General features: G+C 38.2%; 1 protein-coding gene across 3 annotated transcripts in view; it reads right to left on the reverse strand.

Moving 5' to 3' along the window:
* The window catches only part of st18 (ST18 C2H2C-type zinc finger transcription factor), a 47002-nt gene continuing 24473 nt past the window's right edge, over window positions 1-22529 (reverse strand). For 2 of the 3 annotated variants that reach the window (XM_088085605.1, XM_042497089.2), the window contains 20 exons: window positions 22252-22303; window positions 21410-21440; window positions 21021-21208; window positions 16670-17380; window positions 14741-14875; window positions 13799-13889; window positions 13612-13704; window positions 12843-13051; window positions 11828-12027; window positions 9709-9954; window positions 7360-7469; window positions 5916-5978; window positions 5565-5633; window positions 5272-5334; window positions 4889-4969; window positions 3397-3618; window positions 3175-3263; window positions 2606-2709; window positions 2359-2505; window positions 1-2223 (listed from right to left, as the gene is read on the reverse strand). In XM_088085605.1, coding sequence (XP_087941731.1) covers window positions 2083-2223; window positions 2359-2505; window positions 2606-2709; window positions 3175-3263; window positions 3397-3618; window positions 4889-4969; window positions 5272-5334; window positions 5565-5633; window positions 5916-5978; window positions 7360-7469; window positions 9709-9954; window positions 11828-12027; window positions 12843-13051; window positions 13612-13704; window positions 13799-13889; window positions 14741-14875; window positions 16670-17380; window positions 21021-21208; window positions 21410-21440; window positions 22252-22303 — 3045 coding nt within the window. In that variant the 3' untranslated portion in view covers window positions 1-2082. The remainder of the gene's footprint in view (window positions 2224-2358; window positions 2506-2605; window positions 2710-3174; window positions 3264-3396; window positions 3619-4888; window positions 4970-5271; window positions 5335-5564; window positions 5634-5915; window positions 5979-7359; window positions 7470-9708; window positions 9955-11827; window positions 12028-12842; window positions 13052-13611; window positions 13705-13798; window positions 13890-14740; window positions 14876-16669; window positions 17381-21020; window positions 21209-21409; window positions 21441-22251; window positions 22304-22529) is intronic. The other variant, XM_088085606.1, reaches the window with a different exon arrangement.

Consider the following 22529-nt stretch of genomic DNA (forward strand, 5'->3'; position numbering starts at 1 on the left):
ACCATTTGAAAAGTTTATTTCTACCATACACAAACTGTACAACACAGCGCATATCTGTTTATTATGAAATAGTAAAAGTAATAGGAAGTTTCAATTTACAAACTACTTCAACTGAAAAAAAGCATTACATTTTAATGTAAAAGAAAAGAAAATACAATACAATTTCATATCATACTAATATCGTTCCACAAAAAAGCATTTCACATTACAAAACATCAAATACTAACAGGGAAAAAATAAATATTATTCACAAAACTTCCTGAGCAAACAATGTGTGGTATAGGAGTTAAATATAAGAAATTATAAATAAAGGATTGTTAAGTTTAAAGTTAAGTTAAATTTGATTCAAATTTTGAAAAAGATTTTTAAAACATATTGAGTATTTGGATAAAATAGGGTCTCATTTTTTCTGTAATTTGGCTCTTTTGCTGTTACATTTTTGTTTTCTTTTGGAAATTTCCTCGGCTACATGTCTTTGACTTGTTTTTTGCAGAAATGAAAAATGTATTGCTCAAACGAATTATTTTGAATTTGTCTTGTGGGAATAACTTTGATGCGACTAAAATGTCCCCTCTTTTTTGTTGAAGTCAAGGGCAGTTTGATGAATTAAAAATACAAAATAATTGAAAATACAAAAGTGCAATTGATGCAAACAAACAACTGATTAGCCAACAACTATCATTTGTCTATGAGTTCTTTTTTTTCTTCTTTTTTTGTGTTGCATTTAATGATTGAAACCGAAATACGAGTTGTCGTGGTAGTCTTTTTTTTGTTTTTATTTTATATTTTTTAAATAGCTACTACTCAAATCTGCCCCAAGCGTTACAAGAATATTTAAACTGTAAGACTGGTTGAAATGTTAAGGCTTGTAAGCAGTTTAAGATAAAACAGGAATAGATGTTGTTGTTTTTTAATTCACTCCATCATTTTTTTCCCCTCTCCATGCTCGTAAAAGTTAAAATAAACACCAGACTTTTCAATCTCAGTCGTGATATTTCAAAACCTGACTCTGAGATCACAGCTACTGAGACAGCGGTATTTAAACAGTCATCAGGAACGTTTCCTCCTATGAAAATAATTGTACTGTATAATAAATTAGACACCATCCACATAATACTGTCCTACCACAAAACATAGTACTCGTATACTTTTATGGATTCATATACATTTAGGCACATACTATATGCACACCCCAGAGTGTGTGCACAGAAGGCAGTTTAATATCTATATTTAAAAAAAAAGACATCTTGACAAAGTGAATTTTTGATTTGCACTCTTCTTGTGGCTATGCAAAGCAGTATCTGACATTCAGTTCACCGAATGATGTTGCTTTTTTTTTTTTTTTTGCTCACTTCCTGGTTGCATTCAGCTGTTATTGGCTAAAAAGGTACAGTACAGTTGCATTGCATCTTTTTTTTTATCACTTTGTCTTACCATACATTCAGTTTCCAATAAAGAAAGCAAAAGCAATGCTTAAAAATATCAATGCTTAGTTGTTTTGGTAGGTTTTTACTTTCAAAGGGAGATCCAACTCATGGTTTAATGATAATAATCATAATAATAATAATAATAATAATAATAATAATAATAATAATAATAATAATATAAGTTTTTCAACACTAGGTGGCGAAAGTATGCCATGAAACTGGAATGTGCTTCTATGTAAATTTACAATGTGCAGAAAGTCGAACAGATTTCTCAAATATTAAGCATTTACAATTCAAGAAATAAATAAAAATCGAGGAAATAAATACACTGATGAACAAATATAATAATAAATAGCGATAATATAAGAATGACATGAACACATACAGATTAAAATCAAGCAAACCATACAAAATAATTAAGTGCAAGAGGGGTAAAAATCTCACCAGGATAAACATATCAAGTGAATGCAGAAACAGTAAAAGCATTACAAATCTGGCTGGTAATTTTCTCAGTGCAGTGTATTTACCGGGAAATGCCAAACACATTTCCAAAAGCCTTGTCTTATACATGCAGCCAAGCCAGCACTCTTCAGTAAAATAGAGCTATCTAGTGCCATTATCCCAAGTCAAAGAAACCTCTTGGTAGCTCTACAGCTTAAACATGGATGCCCTTAATAGCCTGTTTGATATTATCCAAGAGGGCCTTGCACTCTGGAGAGTATTCATGCTCCGAGTTGTTGTACATATCAGTTAATGTGTTCACATAGGCTTCAAAATTATGCTCACTGATGGGTCCCTGCAACAAAAACATGTTTGACTATTAGTGAAAACAGCACAGCAGAAAATGACAATTCACAGAAAATGAGATTTCTTCCAGGACAGGTAAGATATAATGAGTTGTAGTGGAGTCTGTGGTCAAGGCTTACTGTACCATTTGAGGCAGCTGAATGTCTGTTAGACTGTTAATGAGAGCTTGGCTAAGGCGAGCGAGCTCCTTCAGAAGGCTGTCGTTGTGCTGTTCGATCATCTTGTTCTCTTCTTCAATTGTCCTCAGGTTACATTCCATAGACGAGATCTGCTTTCGTGTACAAAGAGAAACAAAAAAGTCAAATTGAGCGAGCATAGATCTCAAATCATTTTTGTACTTTCAAAATAAACTTGCCAGAGTAGATATTTACCTGGGTTTGAAGTTGCATCATGTCTGCTTCTATTTTCATGTTGGATTCATTAAGTTCCTTAATTTCATGATCCAAATGCTGAATATCTTCTTTGTTTTCAACACCTGAGTTGAAGCATATAATCTGATTTATCATGTTCAAACAGAAAATATGGATATATATGACAACACTTGATTTCTACATTTATGGTGTGAATGTCTTAAATTCTGTCAAAATTAAAGCTGCTACTTTCATATTACTTAATACTTTCTTCTCTATTTGTTTATTTACTTTGTTGACCTAATATAGTCTAGAAATAGTCTGAGTAGTTAAATGTAGTCCCCAAAAATACTTAAGATGACAAATGTAGTCTAAAAAAGTGTTGAATATAAAATCCCCCAGGTTGCTAAAATGCTTCAATTTAAAAATGTAGGTAGGGTTAAGTGCACAAATCTGCATTCATTTATGGTGTAAATGTTGTAAATTTAGTAAGACGTCTTGGCATTCCTCATTGGCAGGGACAAAGACATATGTTCTAAATACTGAGGGAGATGTCCCCCCCCCACACACGTCATGTCAGAGTGTCTTACCACTGCTGGCTTTCAGTTTGATGGTCATCATCTCGTCTTCTGAGTGCTTTTTCTTGATGCTTTGTGCGTTGAGTGGGCAACCCGACAAGCTAGTTTAGCAGGTCACAAATGACAACTTTTTAGCGACCAAACTTTGAGTAGAAATTGTGGACGAGAGTAAAGAATGCAACATGTCGACCAGCAGCATTGTTTAGAGATAAAATGGAGGACAGGCGACCTCACCTTCTGTGAGTGGCAAACACATTATTGGCATGTCCAAGGCCATTGCAGCCAGGCAAGGGACAATGGGGCAGTTCCTGTTTATTGGCCTTCCAGGCAAAGGGCAGCCCATTGATGGACGACTCCTTCTGTCTTTTGGCAGCGAGCGGACAACTGCCTGCGCTGCGATGGGATGTGTATTTTCCCGATATATGGCCCTGTCCGTCACATCCCATTACTGGACACCTACCAGAGAAACACAGTCGTACATGTAAACACAGCTGACTCACACAGGGAAAACTTGCCTTTAACAACATCTCTATGCTGCAGAGAAACATTTAACTGCTCATAAAATAACAACATCATTAAAAACAAAAAAAAAAAATCTCTTTCAATAACTAGACCGGAAGATTGGTTAACCATTAAGTTGATTAATCCAGCCAAATGCTGATTAAAAACGAAGTCGCCAAAACTAAAAATAATCGCATTTACTACAAGTTGCTAATCCACTGAAACTTGAGTTTGGACGAGTGCTCACTGTGTGTTATTTTTTTATGTTTGTGCTCAAAAACATAAGCACAAGTCACGCTGAATATCATTAAGAGTTGCATTTTCGGGGGCCTGTTTTCTGCAGGTCAGTAATGGAGTGACATGAATTACAGATAATTGTCATGTATCCCCTCATGCGAAAGAATGTAATTTGGAGGTGGCTAACCCCTTCCCTTATTGATAAAGGTGAAAGGTCACCTGAGATGATACAAATGGCACACATGCTGTAGAGTGCTGCTGCAAAAAGCCTGTTTCAGCATTTTGTTACTCGACAGCAGCAGCAGCAGCACTTAGAGGACAAAACAACACCAGCCCCATTACTTACATCCACTACAGGTAGGTAGCTTGATGCAAGGCACTAGGACAATGGAGGCATGCCATATGGCCCACTATTTACAATAATCTAGGGACATTTGCTACCCTCCCCCTTTCTCTCCCTTTCTCTCTTAATGTGTATGAGATCTATTCCAGTCTAATTCCTAAGCTCATGCCCTTGCATTAGTAATTAAAAAGAAAAAATCTGTGTCCAGATGTATAAGTAAACAACGGCTCATATATCTGACTTTGGATTTAAACTGCAAATCAATTACATTATTTTTTTTTTTTCCAATAACACTTTCACAGACAATGATTAAGCCGCAAATGAGTGCAATGTCATCAGAGCGGGCATTTTCTTAATATACTATAATTATAAAGAAAGCACTCAGTGAAGAGTAATAAGCCAGATATCCCATTCAGAAAATAGGAAATAATACAAAACCCTGAAAAAATCCCACTGCTAATCCTCAGAAAATAATTCACTAATGTTGCGACAAGAGAAGTATTATTTTCTTTCTTTAACTTAATGGCCTCCAGGTATAATGCCCCGGGCACAAAAGCATGACGCATTTCCACAATGTTTTCTTGTTTTATTTTCGAAACAAAAAAACATGACAGCATGGGGATGAGAAAAAAAAAAACCTCTTACTTAAGCTCTTGCTCATCTTTGTCATCCTTGTTTGGTGTGAGCTTCAAACCTCCCTTTCTGGCACGTGGACATCCTGACAAGCTAAAAATGATTGGCGACAGTATGGGTTAACATGAAGGAAATCTATTTAAGAGTCAAAATAAAAAAAATTGTTACAGGCAGCTATGAGCAACTACTGAGTTTGAATTTGCTAATCTATAAATCTACATAAATAAATGTTTAATCACTGAAGAAGTTGGCAGCCAAATAAATCAATAAAAAAAACAAGAATTCAAAAAGTGCAGCATGTTTGCAGCATAAAGTGAGACTTTCACCATCTGTTTGAATGTCATGCATCTGACAAATGTATTTCATGCTCAGTTGCGATGATTTTTCTCTGCTACCTTCTGTGCGAAGCATAGTTCCCAGTCACATGTCCAGATCCATCACAACCAGGTGTTGGGCACCTGCAGGTTGAGAGACACAGAGACCAGGTGCTTTTTACAGCAAAAGACTGCGAGCAGAGAGCCGCATTCATGCTAATATGCAGAAAAAGGTAGTACAAAAAACAACTTCATGTGTAGAAATCATGCATAATGTGTTGCAGAAAGAAAAGGAGAAGCATTGACCCGAGCTGAGGCAAAAACAAGCTGCCTAGTTTAATGTGCAAAATCCTTTAGTAACAATAAACACATACTTTAGTTCCTGAGAGTTAGCTGCCATCAGTGATTTGAGTGTCTTGTCAGCCAGGGGACATCCAGACACACTGCAGAGGATAAAGAGCTAACAGTCACTTTAATGCACTCTTTGATCACAGCTGAATTAAATAATCTTAATACAATGTCTCAAAGCGTATTTATACAGAATCATTTGAAAATACAATTCCACCTCCTCTTCACGAGAAAGCTTTTTACATGTCACTGTGTTTAAAAAATAGATAAATAAAATCTACAAGCTACTGTATCAACATAATTAAACAATCAGCACTGTTTCTCTTGTCTTTATATCTGCTATCTGGTGCTAATGAGAGTATAATTATTTACAGTACCTCCGATGTGATGCATAATTCCCCGTCACATGGCCACTGCCGTCACAGCCTGGGGTCGGACAGCTGCAGGAGAACACAAAGCGTTTAATACACAGATTACTCCAGTTCCCACAGTTTGAACTCAATCTTTCTTTTACACCTTTTCATGGGCATTAAATAAAGAAAAAAAGAGTTAGTACAGCGGGAAGTTTAGTAGAATTATTATATTGCTCAACATTCAGTTTTTAATCATGTCTCTGATGGGGGGGTTGCTGTGCTGTGGAGACTATAGAGGGTCCTACTTTTTCTTGTGGAGTGATTCTCAAGAGGAGACCCAGCAGAGCATGCACTCTAACTACAAGAGTCAAAGCTTGATGTACAGGGAGGAAACTCACTTTCAAATAGATACATTTCTGCTCCACATGAACCTGCAGACATACCAGTTACATTGTAACACAGGGAGTTTCAGTGCGTTTTGACTAGGCATGGGACAATATGAAAAATCAATGTCACGGTTATTCAGGTCATATTAATTCTGATTCACGGTATGATCGCGATTTTCATGGAAAAAATGCTTAAAACTCTTAAAGTTGCACCAAAACATACTGGAATCTGGACACACTACTGGACATACTTACATTTTATTAAGAAACAAATATTTTTATTGCATTGCAGATCAGAAAAAACATATTTTTATAGTAAACTACCTATCCTAAAAATCCAGGTTTTCAGCTGTTTAAAAGGGGAAATATTTTGTGTTGAAATATACCATTGCTTGATTAATACTGCGATTTCTGACATTAGTGCGTATGCAGCCTGGTTTTGCAGAGTACTTTTTTATTGTTTATTGTCCAGCAGTCTCTGTAGGTGCTGCAGCACGATATTCACGAATTATCCTGATAGGGCTGCACAATTAATCAAAATATTATCCCAATATGGCCAAGTGCAAAATCCAAAACGCAGAAGCTGCAATTTTTTGATAATTTATTGAAAGCAAACCAGTATAAATAAAGCATTGTGGTGCTACAGAGATGCTCTGGCATACAAATCATATTTTTAACGTAAAGGAACATGCATGTTTGTACAGACAGAGCAAAAAAAAAATCACAGATAAAGCAAAAATCATCATCATTTTTATATTATTTTTCTTGTGACTCATATTGCAATATCTGTCAAAATAATCACTATATATATATATATATATATATATATATATTATATATATATATATATATATATATATATATTATGCATATCATGCAGCCCTATACCGGTTACTAGATGAGCTTGTTGTGTTTTTTTATCGCGATAAAATTATAAATTGTCCCATTCCCAGTTTGATTCACTTATATCAAACTGTCCCATTCAAACAAAGGTATGTTTTGTCGCTAATTCTGACCATTTTCCAGCTAACTCACATTACACAGTCGACTGATGCCTCGACATGTTTCATTCTTTAACACACCTCAAAAGCTCTTTCTTTGCGTCTCGTAATAGCAGCTTGGCTTTTGGGCTCATCATGCTGCCGTCTCCTTGATAGTGTTGATCCTCCAAGGAGGCGTGATCGTAATCCTCCTGGTGAGACAGAAAAGTGAAAACCCTTACTGTCCGAAATATCAAACCTGACCTGATCTGCAATGACCTAAAAGTGAATAATTAATGAAAAGCACTGTGTAATACTCTTAAAACACAAGCCCAGGGGGGTTAGGGTGCGATTATGCTTAAGGATACTTATACTGTAGTAAACCATACATCCATTTAAAGTCATACTTAATCCACATAGCATTTATGAGGTATAGCCATGATGACGTATGGATCTCCTTTTTTTCTGCAGACAAGATTGTGCAGTCACCAGATGTTGCGTATGATTTAAAAAAAAACAGGTCAAATGTGGTGACTCCTGAACTACAAATAAATACCACATCTGAACATAAAGAAAAGAAAGATTCAGTCAGGCACTTGTACATGTGGAGACCAGTTTAAAGACAAGTGTAAGATTCATTTTTAATATGTTTTATGGAGTTAAAGATCTGACAGGTAACAATGCTGCTTTGTCTGAGAAAGCTGGGAATTACAGTAAAGTCAGTTTTTTTAAACTTTCCAGACTGTTGAAGCTATTCTATTTAAATTACTGGGGATTATTTGTGAAAAATCTCACTGTGTAAGTATTTTTTTAAAGCATTAGTAGTCAACCCTACATTATAGTTGCAATTGTTATTGAGGTGTTCAGTCGAAAATATAGTGATGTTTGATTTTCTTTAGAAAATGTCAAATTTGGGCATTTTAGCAACCTGGGGGGATTTTATATTTTACACTAGCTATTTTAACAACCCATTTGACTCCTTTAAGTAATTCTGGACTTACGTTTTGAAGACTTTTACTATTTTTAGACCAGATTTTACAACTTGTAGGTGAACAAAGTAAGTAGAAAACTAAGTATCTTCTTTTATTCCTGACAGCGAGGACAGGGCTTGAAACAGCATTTAGACCTTCATGTTTGGAAATGTAATCAGAAAAGTAAGCAGTCATAAGTTTAGAGGGGACTCAGGGGACATGTCCCCACAATGTTGAAAAAAAAAAGGTTTGATATCGAGGTATTCAGTCAAAAAAGATGTTAATATTCTCCATATCTACATCGTAATTGGGCCTTTTAGTAACCTGGTGGTATTTTATATCACTATAATAGCACATGGTTAGACTACACTTGTCTACTTTAAGTGTTTTGACCAGAAAACAAGAAATCAATTGTTTGATGCTCAAACTTTCTGGTAAAGGACCCCCAAACCTCGCATTTCATATGTGTCCCCTCAGTGTTGAAACAAAACCTACACTCTTATAAACAGTTATTCCTAAAAAAACCCATAGTGCGTTTCCAGGAAAGGACCGTGTAATCTGCATATTAAACAAAGACAAACAAAAGCTGTTTTTAAACAAATGTTAACACAGCTCTGTGGGGAGCGTTGGTGGTTTACTTTTTTAAGGGAGGGGTTTGAACAATGGGCGTGAGGTTGCAAGGGGGATGGGGAGTTTCGCATTTTCAGTTGTTCCAAGTATCATGCTTGTTGTTTACATAGAGGCCCACTTTGGAAATAAGTTTATTTAGTAATTCTTTTAAGTGTTTTTTGTGTCATGATACTTATTTGAGTTGTACAGTTTTGGGTACAATAGAGAGAGAACTCTGGGAGAGTTGTTGTAGTGAGTTGTTCTGCACGTTCTCCCCGCATCAGCGAGGGTTTTCTGCGGGTTTTCCGGCCTCCTCACGCAGTCCAAAAACATGCAGGTTAATTGGTGACTCTAAATTGGCCGTAGGTGTGAATGTGAGCATGAATGGTTGTCTGTCTCTATGTGTGTCAGCCCTGTGATCGTCTGGCGACCTGTCCATGGTTGTGCCCCGCCTCCCGCCCATTGTCAGCTGGGATGGGCTCCAGCCACCCCCCACCCACCGCGACCCTGAATAGGATAAGCGGTTACGGATAATGACTGAATGAATGAGTTAATGTTTGTTTCAGAGGATACTTGCAGAAAATATATTAGCACAGATAAACTAGTAAAAATAGAAAATGTAAACATTTGAGTGAAATTTAGAGAAGAGGGTGTTGGAGGGACTCAAACTCATGAGCTCAGTGTTTTTGTAATCCTGCATACCAGTAAAACCATAATTCCCATTTTTAGTCTTTTGTTTTAGTCTGTTATTTTTCTCCTCCGTGTGACTGAAACTTCTTTGTTTGGTGACATGATTCACATTTTCATGCACTTACTGCATATCTTACATTTTAAGATCATAGTCAAAGTGTCAGTTTTTAAATGTATTTACCTCTGCGTCCTGTAAAGCGTGCGCTTTGCTGAAGTTGACGGGGACGGGGCTCTCCCAGCTGTCTCTCTCACACAGCGGCTGGTAGAAGGCGGGGCTGATGAGCACGCTCCCGCCTTTGGCCGCGCTGGACTCCGAAGGGGACAGCGGGTCGTCCAAAGGTGTTTTTGTCGGGGCTTTTACATTTTCTTTGCTCTTCTTCATACTCAAATCCAGGGTGCCATTTTCATCCACCTCTATGAGCATGTCCTGAAGGCAGCATTTAATTTAACATGTTGTAGAAGGATACAATAAGCAAAGTATGCCTCACATATCAACGCACGCTAACATATGAAAATAAATGAATCAGGGGATAAAAATAGAAGCTATTTTCTAATTGCACTGTAAATAAAACAGTAAGACATCTTACTAATATGACAGCAGCGATATGGTAAACTTGAACCCAACAACATTTCTCTGTAAACACGCAAAAAACCTGACTTGAAACGCGGAGCAAACAAACATATTTAAATAATACATACAGTGGTTATCTCACACCAGACAAAGTACCAAACTAAGCCAGCGTTAATTCTGCTGAACACAAAAAAATAATCACTAGTGTGTGGTTTTTCAGTGACAGCTGTGTCATCTGTTTTCTAGGACACACAACCATGATGGCAGCTGGGGGGGGGGGTTGCTGGTTTTAGGTCATCATTATTATAGCAAAAATTAAAAAGCTTAATGTGGCATAAGTTTCCCCGCTGACAGATGTGTTTGTCGTTTTTGTGCTGAAACGCAATAGCATGATGACTTATGGCTGTTTTATGGTATTAAAAGTTTTACCTCATTAAATGCTGAAATCCTTTTTCCATAAATGAAACCAATTATTCAACGCATATGTTTCATTAGAGCCTATACATCATTATTTTTTTTTGTAACAAAAGAGAGCTTTTTAAATTAATTAAAGGGGATAATTTACATGGCTGTCCACTTAAATTATCCAGTCGAAGACGTGTGCACCTAATCAAAATAACACCAGTGTAAAGGATTTGCATGACTTTTTATGATTTTTATTTAGATTTTAATGTTGTTTTTAGCTGCAACTAAAAACTTCAAGTCAAGATTTAAATTTTGCTTTGCTAATAATGATGTAATTTCAGTGTCTCGGACTTTTAAATGAGTAAAATCGGCTTGTGTTCACACTTTAAAGGCCAGCTATGGTGCTTTTTGTGCGCGATATCTCGACACATAATATACATATGCAGATAAGTTAAAGCATCCGACGACATATAACACTCTAAATATGGCCCCCTTTTTTTTCAGACTTGAAAGCTGTTCTTTATTTTGTACGTCTCTCCAAGACAACTAAGCTGTAAATGAGAACAGATGATTAACTTGCTAACACTGTTTTATTCATTCAGTGGGCTGGTACCTGGTACGGGGCCACATTCTCAGCTCAACAAGCTGGGAGACAAGGATCTGTGCTGTGTAGGTGTGGAAACCTTGAATCATCTACAGTACAGTGTGCACGTATGTAACCCACAGAATGTGATCAATATTAATCATGAAGTTTGGAAAAAGCCGAACACAATGGCGCGTTGGAGATAAAACGACAGCCGAAGAGATTTTGGACCCGCGTGCATTTCCAAGAAGAGTTTGGATTTTGTGTGAATTAAACTTTTCAGATGTTAACTCCTTTAGCTGATTGGCTTAATCCATTAAAATGCTCTTAAATGCTGTCTGGTGTAGACACACAGCCTATCCTGGATCATATAACTAAGCAAAATATCCTCTGCCATCTGCAGCGGGCAAGATGCAGTTTCAGACAACAGTTCAGGGTTTTTACATGCCAGCTGATGTCGAAACAAAATACAGTACCACATGTTTTATTAAAAAAATAGACGAGTAGTTGTAATTGGGAAAGAAGGCTGATTGTATTTCTTCTTTTGATGTGATTACACAAATTTTCATTTGTTTACATTAAAGCTTTATGGAGAGGAAACCTCCTTGTTTTTCTGCCACCAGAGCGCCATGCTCCCTTTGCCAAATTCTGTCTTTTGATGTCTTCCCTTTTTATACACAAATCAGAGTTCCTTTAAAATGACCACATTAAATACCTTTCCAAGTGGTCTAATTTGATTACCTTTGTGGAGGTTGCCAAGGGCCGGCCGGCGACAGCCTCCATGTTCTTCCGGTAGCGAGTGGAGAGGTTAAGGATGGCGGCTGTCGCTGCTGCTGCTTGGAGACCGTCTTCTTTTCTGAATTGACTCGGCGGGCTGTGCTGACCAGAGGTGGGCAAGCGGCCACCTGGAGCACCAAGGAAGCCAGGATACTGCTGAGGTGCTAAAAGACAAATAATTAGCGGATAATATAGTTACTGAGACACCAGGTGTTACGACCAAAACTCGATAGTACATTAAAAATAAGTTGGAAGTTGATATTAGTCGAATTTAACAGCAAACACTGAGTCCTGCAATCCTTCACCCTAAATTCTCTCCTGAAAAAAAAAAAATCCTTTTGTATGCAGTTTTTACCTCATTGTATAAAATGATCTATTGTGACTCTTAGATAATCATAGCCTCATGAAACGTTACAACCACAAACTAGAAACTGGAGGCATCCAGAGTGTGGATGACTTTCCCTTACCTTCTGAGGGAAATATAAAGGACAGAAACTTGTTTTTTTGCACAAATAAAAAGTGGTATGCACATGCATGTTAATAAAAAAAAAAAGGTTCCTGTTTGGGGGGAAAAAAAGATAAACAGTTTAAGTGCTCCTGTTGCATTGCATATCAAACGTATATATTTGCTCCTAAAAAAATATTTTTTTGTGATCAATTAATAACCGTAAAAGCCTGACATAGCAAATGTGATACAAAACGATTTCCATATATGCAAATTTTTTTTCTTTTTTTTTGTAGATTTTGTCGAAAAGGGCCACAAACACATCAATTTAAAAATTAAATTAGAATTTTCTGGTTATTATTTCATGGTTCAGGCTTTACAGGGTTAAAATGTGATTAAAACTTGCATGTAGGTTCATGATTTTTGTGGACAAATATTAATTTTGTGGCAGAAATAAGGCCTCAATCAATAAAACTTAACAAAAAAAATGTATTCACCTTTAATTAACTCATTTGTAAAATGTGTGAAACTTACAGTCGGGGAAATGTGACATTTCCTGGTCCTGGTTGGTCCCCATCAGAGGCTGTTTGCCGAAGACCTGTGCATCAAAGCTTGCGTAATCAAAGCGGATTCTGCTGTACTTGTCCATGTCTTTTGTGAGGCTCGTTTGCAAGGCTGCTACTGGATGAGAGAGCCTGTAGTTCAACTGGTTCATCTCGAACTTCTTTATCAAGCCGATGGCTCTGCAAGGAGACAAATTGGAGAAAAAAAGGCTTAATTTTATTGTGCAAACCTCGTGAAATAACAAGTGCCCAACAAGCTCATATTAAGCGGTTAAGTATAGACGTTGTTTTGAACCATTCAGGGATGCCAGTGCTTTTGTACACATAGAGTCTGGGATCTGATGTGTGTTGTAGATCCACAGCCAGGTTGCCAGACTAATTAATATAGTAGGAGTGGGCATCCTGCCCATGATATATCCACAGGGAACAAAGAGTTCTGCTCTTTTATCATCTCTAATAGAGAGGAACTCACAGGACCAGCAACCATTGCTTCTGTCTGCTTGGAAAGCTCAAAATAGACTGTGCGTTCAGCTGGGATCAGTGAATAAAAATATCCCACACTCTCCTCAACAATAATAGTGTTTATCACTTTTTTGCATAACCTCAGCTACGCTTTTACAACTTCAGTCCACTCCAGAGCTGGTTATGATTTCTGGGTGCTCGTTGTAATTATTGTCCTGCACATGTGACCACATTGATAGTGGTGAAAATCCGCAGCGTTATCTGGCAGGGTGCTGTACCTCGGTGAGCGGTCAGGTGTTTGTCTGCATTTCAGGCTCTCGTCCTGAGGTTTGGAGACTTTCACTGCAGCAGCGATGGGGCAGCCGGAGAGGCTGGACAGGGAGGAAAACAAATACATTAGCCGAATACTGTAACTCATTGATGAACAGGGTGCAGATTTCTAATGGCTTTCTGCTGTGGACGTACCTCCGGTGGGTGCTACGGTTGCTGTTGACATGGCCTCTTCCTGTGCACCCGGGTGTAGGGCACTTGAGGACATTCTCGTGCATGGCCAGGACTGAAGGGACAAGGACACAGAGAGGAGATAAGCTCAGAAAGAAATAATTTTGCATGTTAGACATAATGAAGCTGAAGATTATAAGAGGCTAAATACATATATATTCAGAGGGTTTTGGAACTAAAACAAATACATTTTCAAACAGTCAATGGTGATTTATGTAACTGGTTGCTACATTAGTGCCTATAGAGCAAAGATCCTACAGAGACAGAAACCGGGGGAAAAAAGGCTTCCTCATTGTGAGGAATGCTGTAATGTGCCTGAAATGTAAATAGCTTAGTGCAAAGAGGAGCGTAACAAGACAGCTGATTATATTCTTCAAAACAACCGCGTCGTTAAAGGTCCGCTCTGTATCCTTAGAAACTTCTTTTCTGTACATATTCTCCAATTAGTTTGTTGGAGTTGTCTATTTATTTTTGAATGCTGCGTTAGCTAGCCCTTTGATTTGCAAATACTGCCTCCAGTCTAAGAGCACGCGCTTTTTTGAAAAAGTTAATTACTTTTTCTGTTCCTTTTGTAACATTACTGTTTAATGTCGAATGTTTGTTGAGTTATATTGAAATGACTTAACAATCGCCAATGTGAGGGGGGGAGAAAAAAAAGAATTCAATATTCACACATTACAGCACATTAAGAGAAAAAGAGAGAGAAAGGAAATCCTTTAAATTTATTTGAAAAGTTTTGTGCACATCTTTGAATTGAACTAAATGTATAAGCAGGTCTTTCTTGTCTTTGGGTTTAAGAGGATTTCAGTTACTGCGACTGATTATGAATCCTACAACTGGCAGTTTTTATAAGTATAAATCATCCATTATACAGCCTGTATACACAGAATTGCTGGTGTGACTTACTCTCTGGAGGAACTCGGACTTTATGAGGACACCCAGACAAACTCCGGTGATGTGGGTACAGGCCAGTCACATGACCAGTGCCATCGCAGCCTGGAGTTGGACACTTAATGTCCTTTTTATCTGTGCGTGGAGAATCTGTGGACAAAGTAAAAAAAGATTTCAGGATAAATAAAAATAATACAACCACTGTGATGCTGCCTGAACATACCAAAGCCCTTCTGTCTTTGTTTTATCAAGAAATGTAGAAGTGAAATATAAAATGCACTTTCGTGTCTACATATTGTACATAGGTCAACAGATTGAAATATCATGCAAAGCTAGATACTTTTTTTTCCACAAAATGCATCTTTTAATCTGTCATTTTAGTTAAGGCTGCAGTTCAACATTCACTTCTTAATGCCCATCCATCGAAAGATTACATCTAGGATTACACATTTAGCTGCAGTCATTTGAAGAATCAGAGGGAAACATGAGAGGTACTTTAGGAGGATTTAAGACTTATGGTCATGGTTAAATATCCAGTTGATTCCTATCAAAATCCAATATTCTGAGTAGTAGCAATTCCATCAGAAAATTTTGTTCTTCTTTATTTTAGTCTGTTTATTTATTACTTCACTTGTTGCCAAAATGTTTTTAGTACTTAAGAGGATTTCCTCCCTCTGATTTCCCCCCTCCCCTGCCTGTGCTTCTTTTATTCCTTTTAATGTTTTTCAAAGCGCCCAATCATCCAAATCACAAGTGGTCTGTCTGATGTACGACGGATGATAGTACATTCGTGAAAAACTGATCGTTCCCATACTGATCACTTTTGGTAACACAGTCTTTGGTAGGGATTGTAGGATATGATGTTATATCGATTATTTGGACAACAAAACAATATTTGCTAATATAGTAAAGTCTGTCATGATACGGCTTCAATTCGATTCTATTCAGGGGCCTATCAATATGAGACGATATCCTCATTGTCTTTTTCTTGGCTGCTTGCCATTGTTTGCCTGGCGCTGGGCCCCTAGCACTGTTTGGATGCTTAGGGATCAGGTGCACTTGGACGCAAATGGCGACAAAGACATGCCATGGAAATTTCAAAATAAAGGTGTATGTTACAGATGACGATCCAACCTGATCTGTCTCTCAACTTGTCAAATACTTACATTTTGTCAGTGGCCCAAAAAGTAAATTTATGATGCTCTGGGCACCCCTTCAGCACTGGTTTTGGACTTTGAGGGTTGGCATGACAATATACCATTATGTGGTGTATATCTTTTCAAAATAAACTTCGGTTTTCACAGGGAATGTACAGTTTTTTTTCTTGTTTAATGTATGCAGTCTGTTTTCAGACTTAACACAGGTAAATGACTTCATTTTTAAGTTTACTTCCTGTGGTTTAAGCAACAAAAGCACATACTTGGGTTTAGAAAAAAACATCATAGTTTGGTATAGTTGCTCAGAGTGTCAAAATCTACTGCGGTGTGTCTCATACCTGCCATTAAAGCGTGCCTTTTTGGGTCCATATTTGACACCAAAGGCCAAGGACTAAGCTTTGGTATTTGACGAGTTGAGTCAGATCGGGTTGGACGATATATATATATATATAAATGTTTTTTTCTTTTTTTAAAAAAAAGATTATTTCTTGGGGTTTTCACCGTTTTTGGACGGGGCAACTCAAGCATGAAAGGGGGAGATAGAGAAATGGCCATGGTTTGGAATCGAACCTGTGGCAACTATGGCAAGGACATAACCATTTTTATCCGGGGCCCCTGGTCTACCAGGTGAACTGTCGCGCACCACAATGTATTAATATTTTTACTCTGCATCAATGACATCGGCTCATTGATCATTGAATCAATAGGTACATTGATCCAGATTTATGTACCGTTACACCCCTTTTCTTCAGATCATCTTATGTCGCAGGTCGCTTCATGTTGTTACCTTTTCCTCCATGATAGTTGAGTCTGTCCATGTCCATCATCCGATGGTGCCTCCTCTCATTGGTCATCTGCTCCAAGAGGAACCGGTCCATCTCCCTGTAGGCGTGGTGCAGGACCTGTCTCTGCTCTGTCTGCAGAGCGATGGCCTGCTCCAACAGGCTGAGGTTCACCCTCCCTCGGCCCATCTCCAGGCCTCTTTCATGGAGGCCCAGAGCCCAGCCGTCTAGCTGCGGTGGCCTCTCCGCCTCCGCTTCCCCCTCACTGTCCTCCTCTGCAGGGAGCGGCCTGTATCTCAGAGCCTCAGCCTGAAAAATACTCGCCCTACCCATCGCACCACCTAAATCTGACTGTGGCTCTTCTTTCACGAGGCCGTTCCTGACTGAAAGGTCTTCGGAGACTCTGGAGGGGCTGCAGTTAGAGCCGTTCACCTTGGCGGACAGAGACAGAGGCTCCCACTCGGCTTCCCTCATGTCTTCGTACGGACTACGTGGCGACGATTTACCGCTCATCCTGTCGTGACTTTGGTCTTCTCTTTCATTATTAAGGAGCTCCTCATCATCTTCGTCCATCAGAGGTTCAGATGTGTCCGGCTCACACTGCGGAGAGCCGTCGGATGTCACTTCTGACCATCCGAGAGAATCACTGGACTTTGCTGCCGCATCGTGGCAGCCATTTTTGTAGGCAACTCCATTGATTGAACTTAAGTTCCCATCTACAACAACAAGAAAACACTTATTATTTTATGTGTTTTCCGAACATAACAGACCAAACATGTTCTTTTGTGACCCCTCGGTCACATGCAGAATAAGAATTGTGTGTCCTCGATAATCTTCTCCAAATCCTTTTAAAGGTTTTAGATTTTCTGTTACTTTTCAACAAATAATATCTTGAGAAAAACATGTTTTTTTTTAGAGGATTTAGAAGAACACATGTTGCAATAGAAATGATAATCATAAGGTTGCAAGATTTCCAAGCAATTCCTCAAGTATATTTTAGATAACATATATGTCGCTTCTGTCTGCTAGTTGAACATGAAACCTGGAGATGAGAAACACAATTGTTTTCTTCTTCCTCCGTCTCCAATTGGAGCAACAACCCAACAAAGATTTAGGACAAGATTACAGAGGGATTTACTGTGCGGTGGACAGTCAACATCAGTTTTTAATTAATATGTGTATTTTTAAGTGCAGCAGCATGTTGTCATCTACACACACACACACACACACACACACACACACACACACACACACACACAAAAACTGATTTAAAATCACATAATTGAGATGTGCATGAGGAAAAGTGAAGAGGATTCCTGAAAACACAGATGGAGGAAACCACAAACATGCAGATAAAAGAGAGAAATCTCTGTTAGCTGCTGCTGTCTGTGTGGCAGGACACGGTTTAGGAGAAGCCAACCATACACCTCAGTCGAAAAACTGACAATTTTGGTTACAAAAAAGTGATAGAAGCACAACAGCTAGCTGTGCCCACGGCTCGCTTAGTGAACATGAACCAAAAAATTACTGAAAATACAAGCGATTAAATTAATTTTGATAAGAACTTTTATCTTTATTTCACCTGCAGTTTTTTAAGAAAGTGGTTATGAACAGCTTGAAAAAACAAACAGTACTTTAAAAAACAACTTGAAAGATGAATAAAAAAAGAAGAAATGTCAAAGTATTAAGAGTAAATTTAATTTGTTTATCAGTGTGCATAATATTTTTAAAACGTTTTCTTTATGATATAGCCTTTGTTTGTACGAAGTTACTCATTCTGTAGGTCTTGCTCAGTTAGCACATTTTTTTTTTTTAATGTAACACCAAATATAAAACTCAGAAGAAACTGTAAAAAGAAACAAGAATTTGGTTTAACTTCAAAAACTTATTTTGACTCAACTTTTCTTTTCAAACTCAATCAACTAAAAGATGTATTTATTTTGGAAGGTGGCTCATTAAAATCCCTGTAGTTGTGATAAGATGTCATATATATGATCAATTTAGCACCATTACTGCAGATTTAAAAAAACAAACATGCATTTCTTCTTAAATTTTACACTCTTTTTATATAATCTATTTCCTGTGGCTTATTTTGCTGAGTGCTCTCAGTAATTTAATTTGCAGTGACCTCTTGGCGTCTATCTTTTAGCATAAATCCTGCTCACATGTACAGAAAGCCACAAGATTGTGCGAAAGTCTGATCAGTGGAACAGACAAAGAGGGTTATCCTAAGTGCATCTGAAACAACACTTTATTAACACCACTGATTATATAAAGTCATGGTCAGTGATTAACAATGGAAAGCTATCATCTGGATTGATTCAACAAAATCTCCCTTGATCCTCCAAAACCAGTCAAACTTATGCTCGATTAAGGCTCTTTGGGCTGTGAGGGTTTTTACTTTGAGCAGGCTGGACTCTGTGGGCCCAGATCCTCTTAAGTGGCCAGACATTAGATATTTTAACAGAAGACAGATAGATAGATAGAGATAGAGATGGATTGTGAGAATCAGATCACACACTGGCATTATTATTAATGGGAGCAGCACAAAAACTTAATCCTCACCAAAAGAGCTTTAACATAAAACATGTGGCGCTAATAAAAAGACAAACTGTTTTCGCGAATATATGATTTTGTGCGGTGGAATTTGACATGTCTGGTTGCATTTTTGCAGCATTGCAGTGTGTCACTATCAGTCTCCCTGCTGTGAAATATAAAAGAGGTGTCTAAAGACAAACCCTGTTGAATGAGAAATTAAAGCCAGTTACACGTATTTACATTTATGAGGCGAGCAACAAGGGTTTTGTTTTTCATCCAGATGGACTCCACGGCCTGACACAGCCGCATACAGTCAGACAAGCACAAAGACGTATACACACACACACACACACACACACACACATACACACACATGCAAACACAGGGACACAGAAGTGCAGTGAAAAAAGGAAAGAGATGGAGGAAAAAAACTTGGATCCCTCCGGTGGTTTGTGTGTTGGAACAGGTGAACAGTTTGTACTCCAGAATAGCCATTACCAGCACTCTGCAGCAGGGCTGCAGTTGGCTGGAGTTGAACGCAGTGTGGCTCGACCAAACGAGAGGCTTATTTTTCTCCCTTTTTGTTAAAATGCAGATATGACCAGCATCCCACAGCAAAAAAAAAAAATCTTACTGCCTCCAGTCCACTTTTCCAATTTTTTTTCTACAGAAAATAGCCCCCAAATCTGACAATAACAGCAAAATATGTTCTGAAATTGTTTATCAATATCCGTGTTCATTTGACACTCTTCACTTTTTTTCATTCATTCTGGCAGTATTTTGTTTTGTTTTAAAGCTCGTCCACTGAATATCAGGTTCAACTAAGGAAAATATACGGCAGTCAATCAACACGGGATGATAAAAAGAAAAAGAATACACAACAACAAAAGGAAAAACTGACGACGCACAGTGAATTACTTAGATAATTGTAATGTAATATGAACCCAGGAAACAAATAAATTCCATTTCCAACGAATCCACACAATTCAGTGAGCTACTCTCCTGGTCCATTTAACTACACACATGTGTACTATAATGAGCTGTAGACATTATGCCTAATTATGTATTAGACTGTGTTAGAGGGCCTAACAAAAGCTTTTGAAAGGGACAATTACGTTTGTTGCTTAGTTACATCGTTAAAAATATACCAAATCAGTGCAGATTATAGTGGGCGAGAATGCACATGTACACCACGGGCATTGTTGCCAAAATGCACAAAATTCAATTCATTAGGAAAAAAGAAAACATTTTCGCTCCTGAAAAGGACAGTGGCATAAGTGAAAGTAAACAATTTTCAACTGCTGTTGATGAAAATGTTTTTGTGGTTTAGTAAAAAAAAAAAGAAGAGGAAGAAAAAAAAAAACCACATCAGAACACACGCCAAGCAATGTTGACGCCTCATTTGTTCCTCACAAAAGGCGACTTCAATATTAATTCAGTTTAAAAGAATGGAGGAAGTTTAATTTAAATCAAAGTGAGCTGGTCCACTCCCCCATTCAGTGTGTCATTCTATGGATTCAATGGGTTTTGGACTGGCTATTGAAAAAGGACAGATGAGGGGTCTGAAATCTGGCCTCATCAAAAGAGGGTAAAGCCACGCCAAAAATATCATGGCAGATCAGCTGTCAAAACTTCAATTTGTGGACGTGAGACACAACTAATGTGGACCCAGCAGTGTAGTCTTTCACTTCCACTGCACAATGACTGCGGCTGCTGGCTGATGGCAGAGGGAGGGAAATATGAATGCAACAGATGGGATTTTAAAATTCAGCGTCAATTGTTCATCAAAACAGACAAAACAACAGGACATCTGTTTACCTGCTGGAGTGTCAATGTTCCTCAGCTCTTCTTTGTCCTGTGGCGGTGCCAGGTCCTCGCTCTCCTCTTCACATGCCTCGCTGGGGCTGTAGTGGCGGGGCTTCATCAGCAGGGACTTTCTCTTGTTGACGGGGGCGCCCTGCACCCCTTCCTGAGCACTCCTCTTCCTCGCCATGGACCCATATGGGCTGGAGGGAAGAGGGAAACGGACAAAAGGCACAGCGGGGTCAACAGAGGCCTCAGTTGGCTCGTTTCAAAGGTCCAGCCATTAAAATTGGAGACTTTCTTTTATGAAGTTAAACCTCTCTAATGAATAACATCAGTAATCTGGGAAGAAAAATTTCCATTTTTGGCATGAAGATGAGAAAATTCACGTCATATAATTTCACCTGTGAGTCTCCGTGATGCAGTCGGCCAGCCCTGTGAAATAAAGGCCAAAAAAGAACAGATAAAACGTCATGTTTACATTTCCACTACAGTGGCACAGCATCTGTCGGCATATTCTCCATCAAAGCTTCAAGCCGACTCACTACTTTTGGGCTAATGAAATTTTTTACAACACTCTGTAAATATTTATTTTGCAGATAATGATTTTGGGATGATACCACCTGGGCTAATACTGCGTTATGCCGCCTATAAGCGTAGATTTTATTCTCTTTTACAATGCCATCGGGTGTAATCAGCACAAGGATGGAGAAGTGGTCTCGTCATTGATCTGAAAAGCTTTTCATTCTCAGCGACGCCAACGGTAGCTCATCCTTTGACAACGTTGACAACATGATCTAAAAGGGTAAATCAATTTTCCCAGGGGCCCTGCGTAAATCTCATTCACAAGTTCTACCCCTATACTCCCATGAAGCACAACCAATAATAACACTTTTCATGAATTTCCCCAGATGTAGTAATAGCTCCGGCGAGAGCAGGCGGGCCTCAGAGGCCCTGAACACTTGCATAATGACATATCCAGTCTAGAGGTTTTCAATCACACAATATATACACACTCCTTAACTAATTTGAGCCAGTGTTCCCAATTTAATGAAGTTATTCCCCTCTGAATAATGAAATGGCAGTGCAGTGCTCTTCAGACCGGTAAGATAATACATAAAATTGACAGTTATAAAGTTGGATTGTTGAACCGATACCCCTAACCCATGGCGATAAGTGGAGTGTGTGTGTGTGTGTGCATGTGTGTTTAGTTAAAAGCAAACTAAAACTGAAAAGCCGCACTCACCTGTGCTACTGTTACATGTTTTCAGGGTTTGCTCCTCACCTTCAGAATCCATCTGGAAATAAAAACACGCAACGTACATGTGAGCCACAGATTTGAATGTATTTGTCATTTTTAATAGAAATGGCAAAAGACTTTATAGATTATTGGAGATATTTTGTTTGTAACATCACAAAGAGCTCTTAAAACATCAGTAATATGCATAAACGTTAGAGGAGGGGAAAAAGTTTTAAAGGTGAACAAAAATGTAATGACACTAAATAATGACATTAAAGTACGGA

The sequence above is a fragment of the Plectropomus leopardus genome, chromosome 12, assembly GCF_026936395.1.
Source record: "Plectropomus leopardus strain MGB_pleo_1.0 chromosome 12, ASM2693639v1, whole genome shotgun sequence".
NCBI classification, from domain to species: domain Eukaryota; kingdom Metazoa; phylum Chordata; class Actinopteri; order Perciformes; family Serranidae; genus Plectropomus; species Plectropomus leopardus.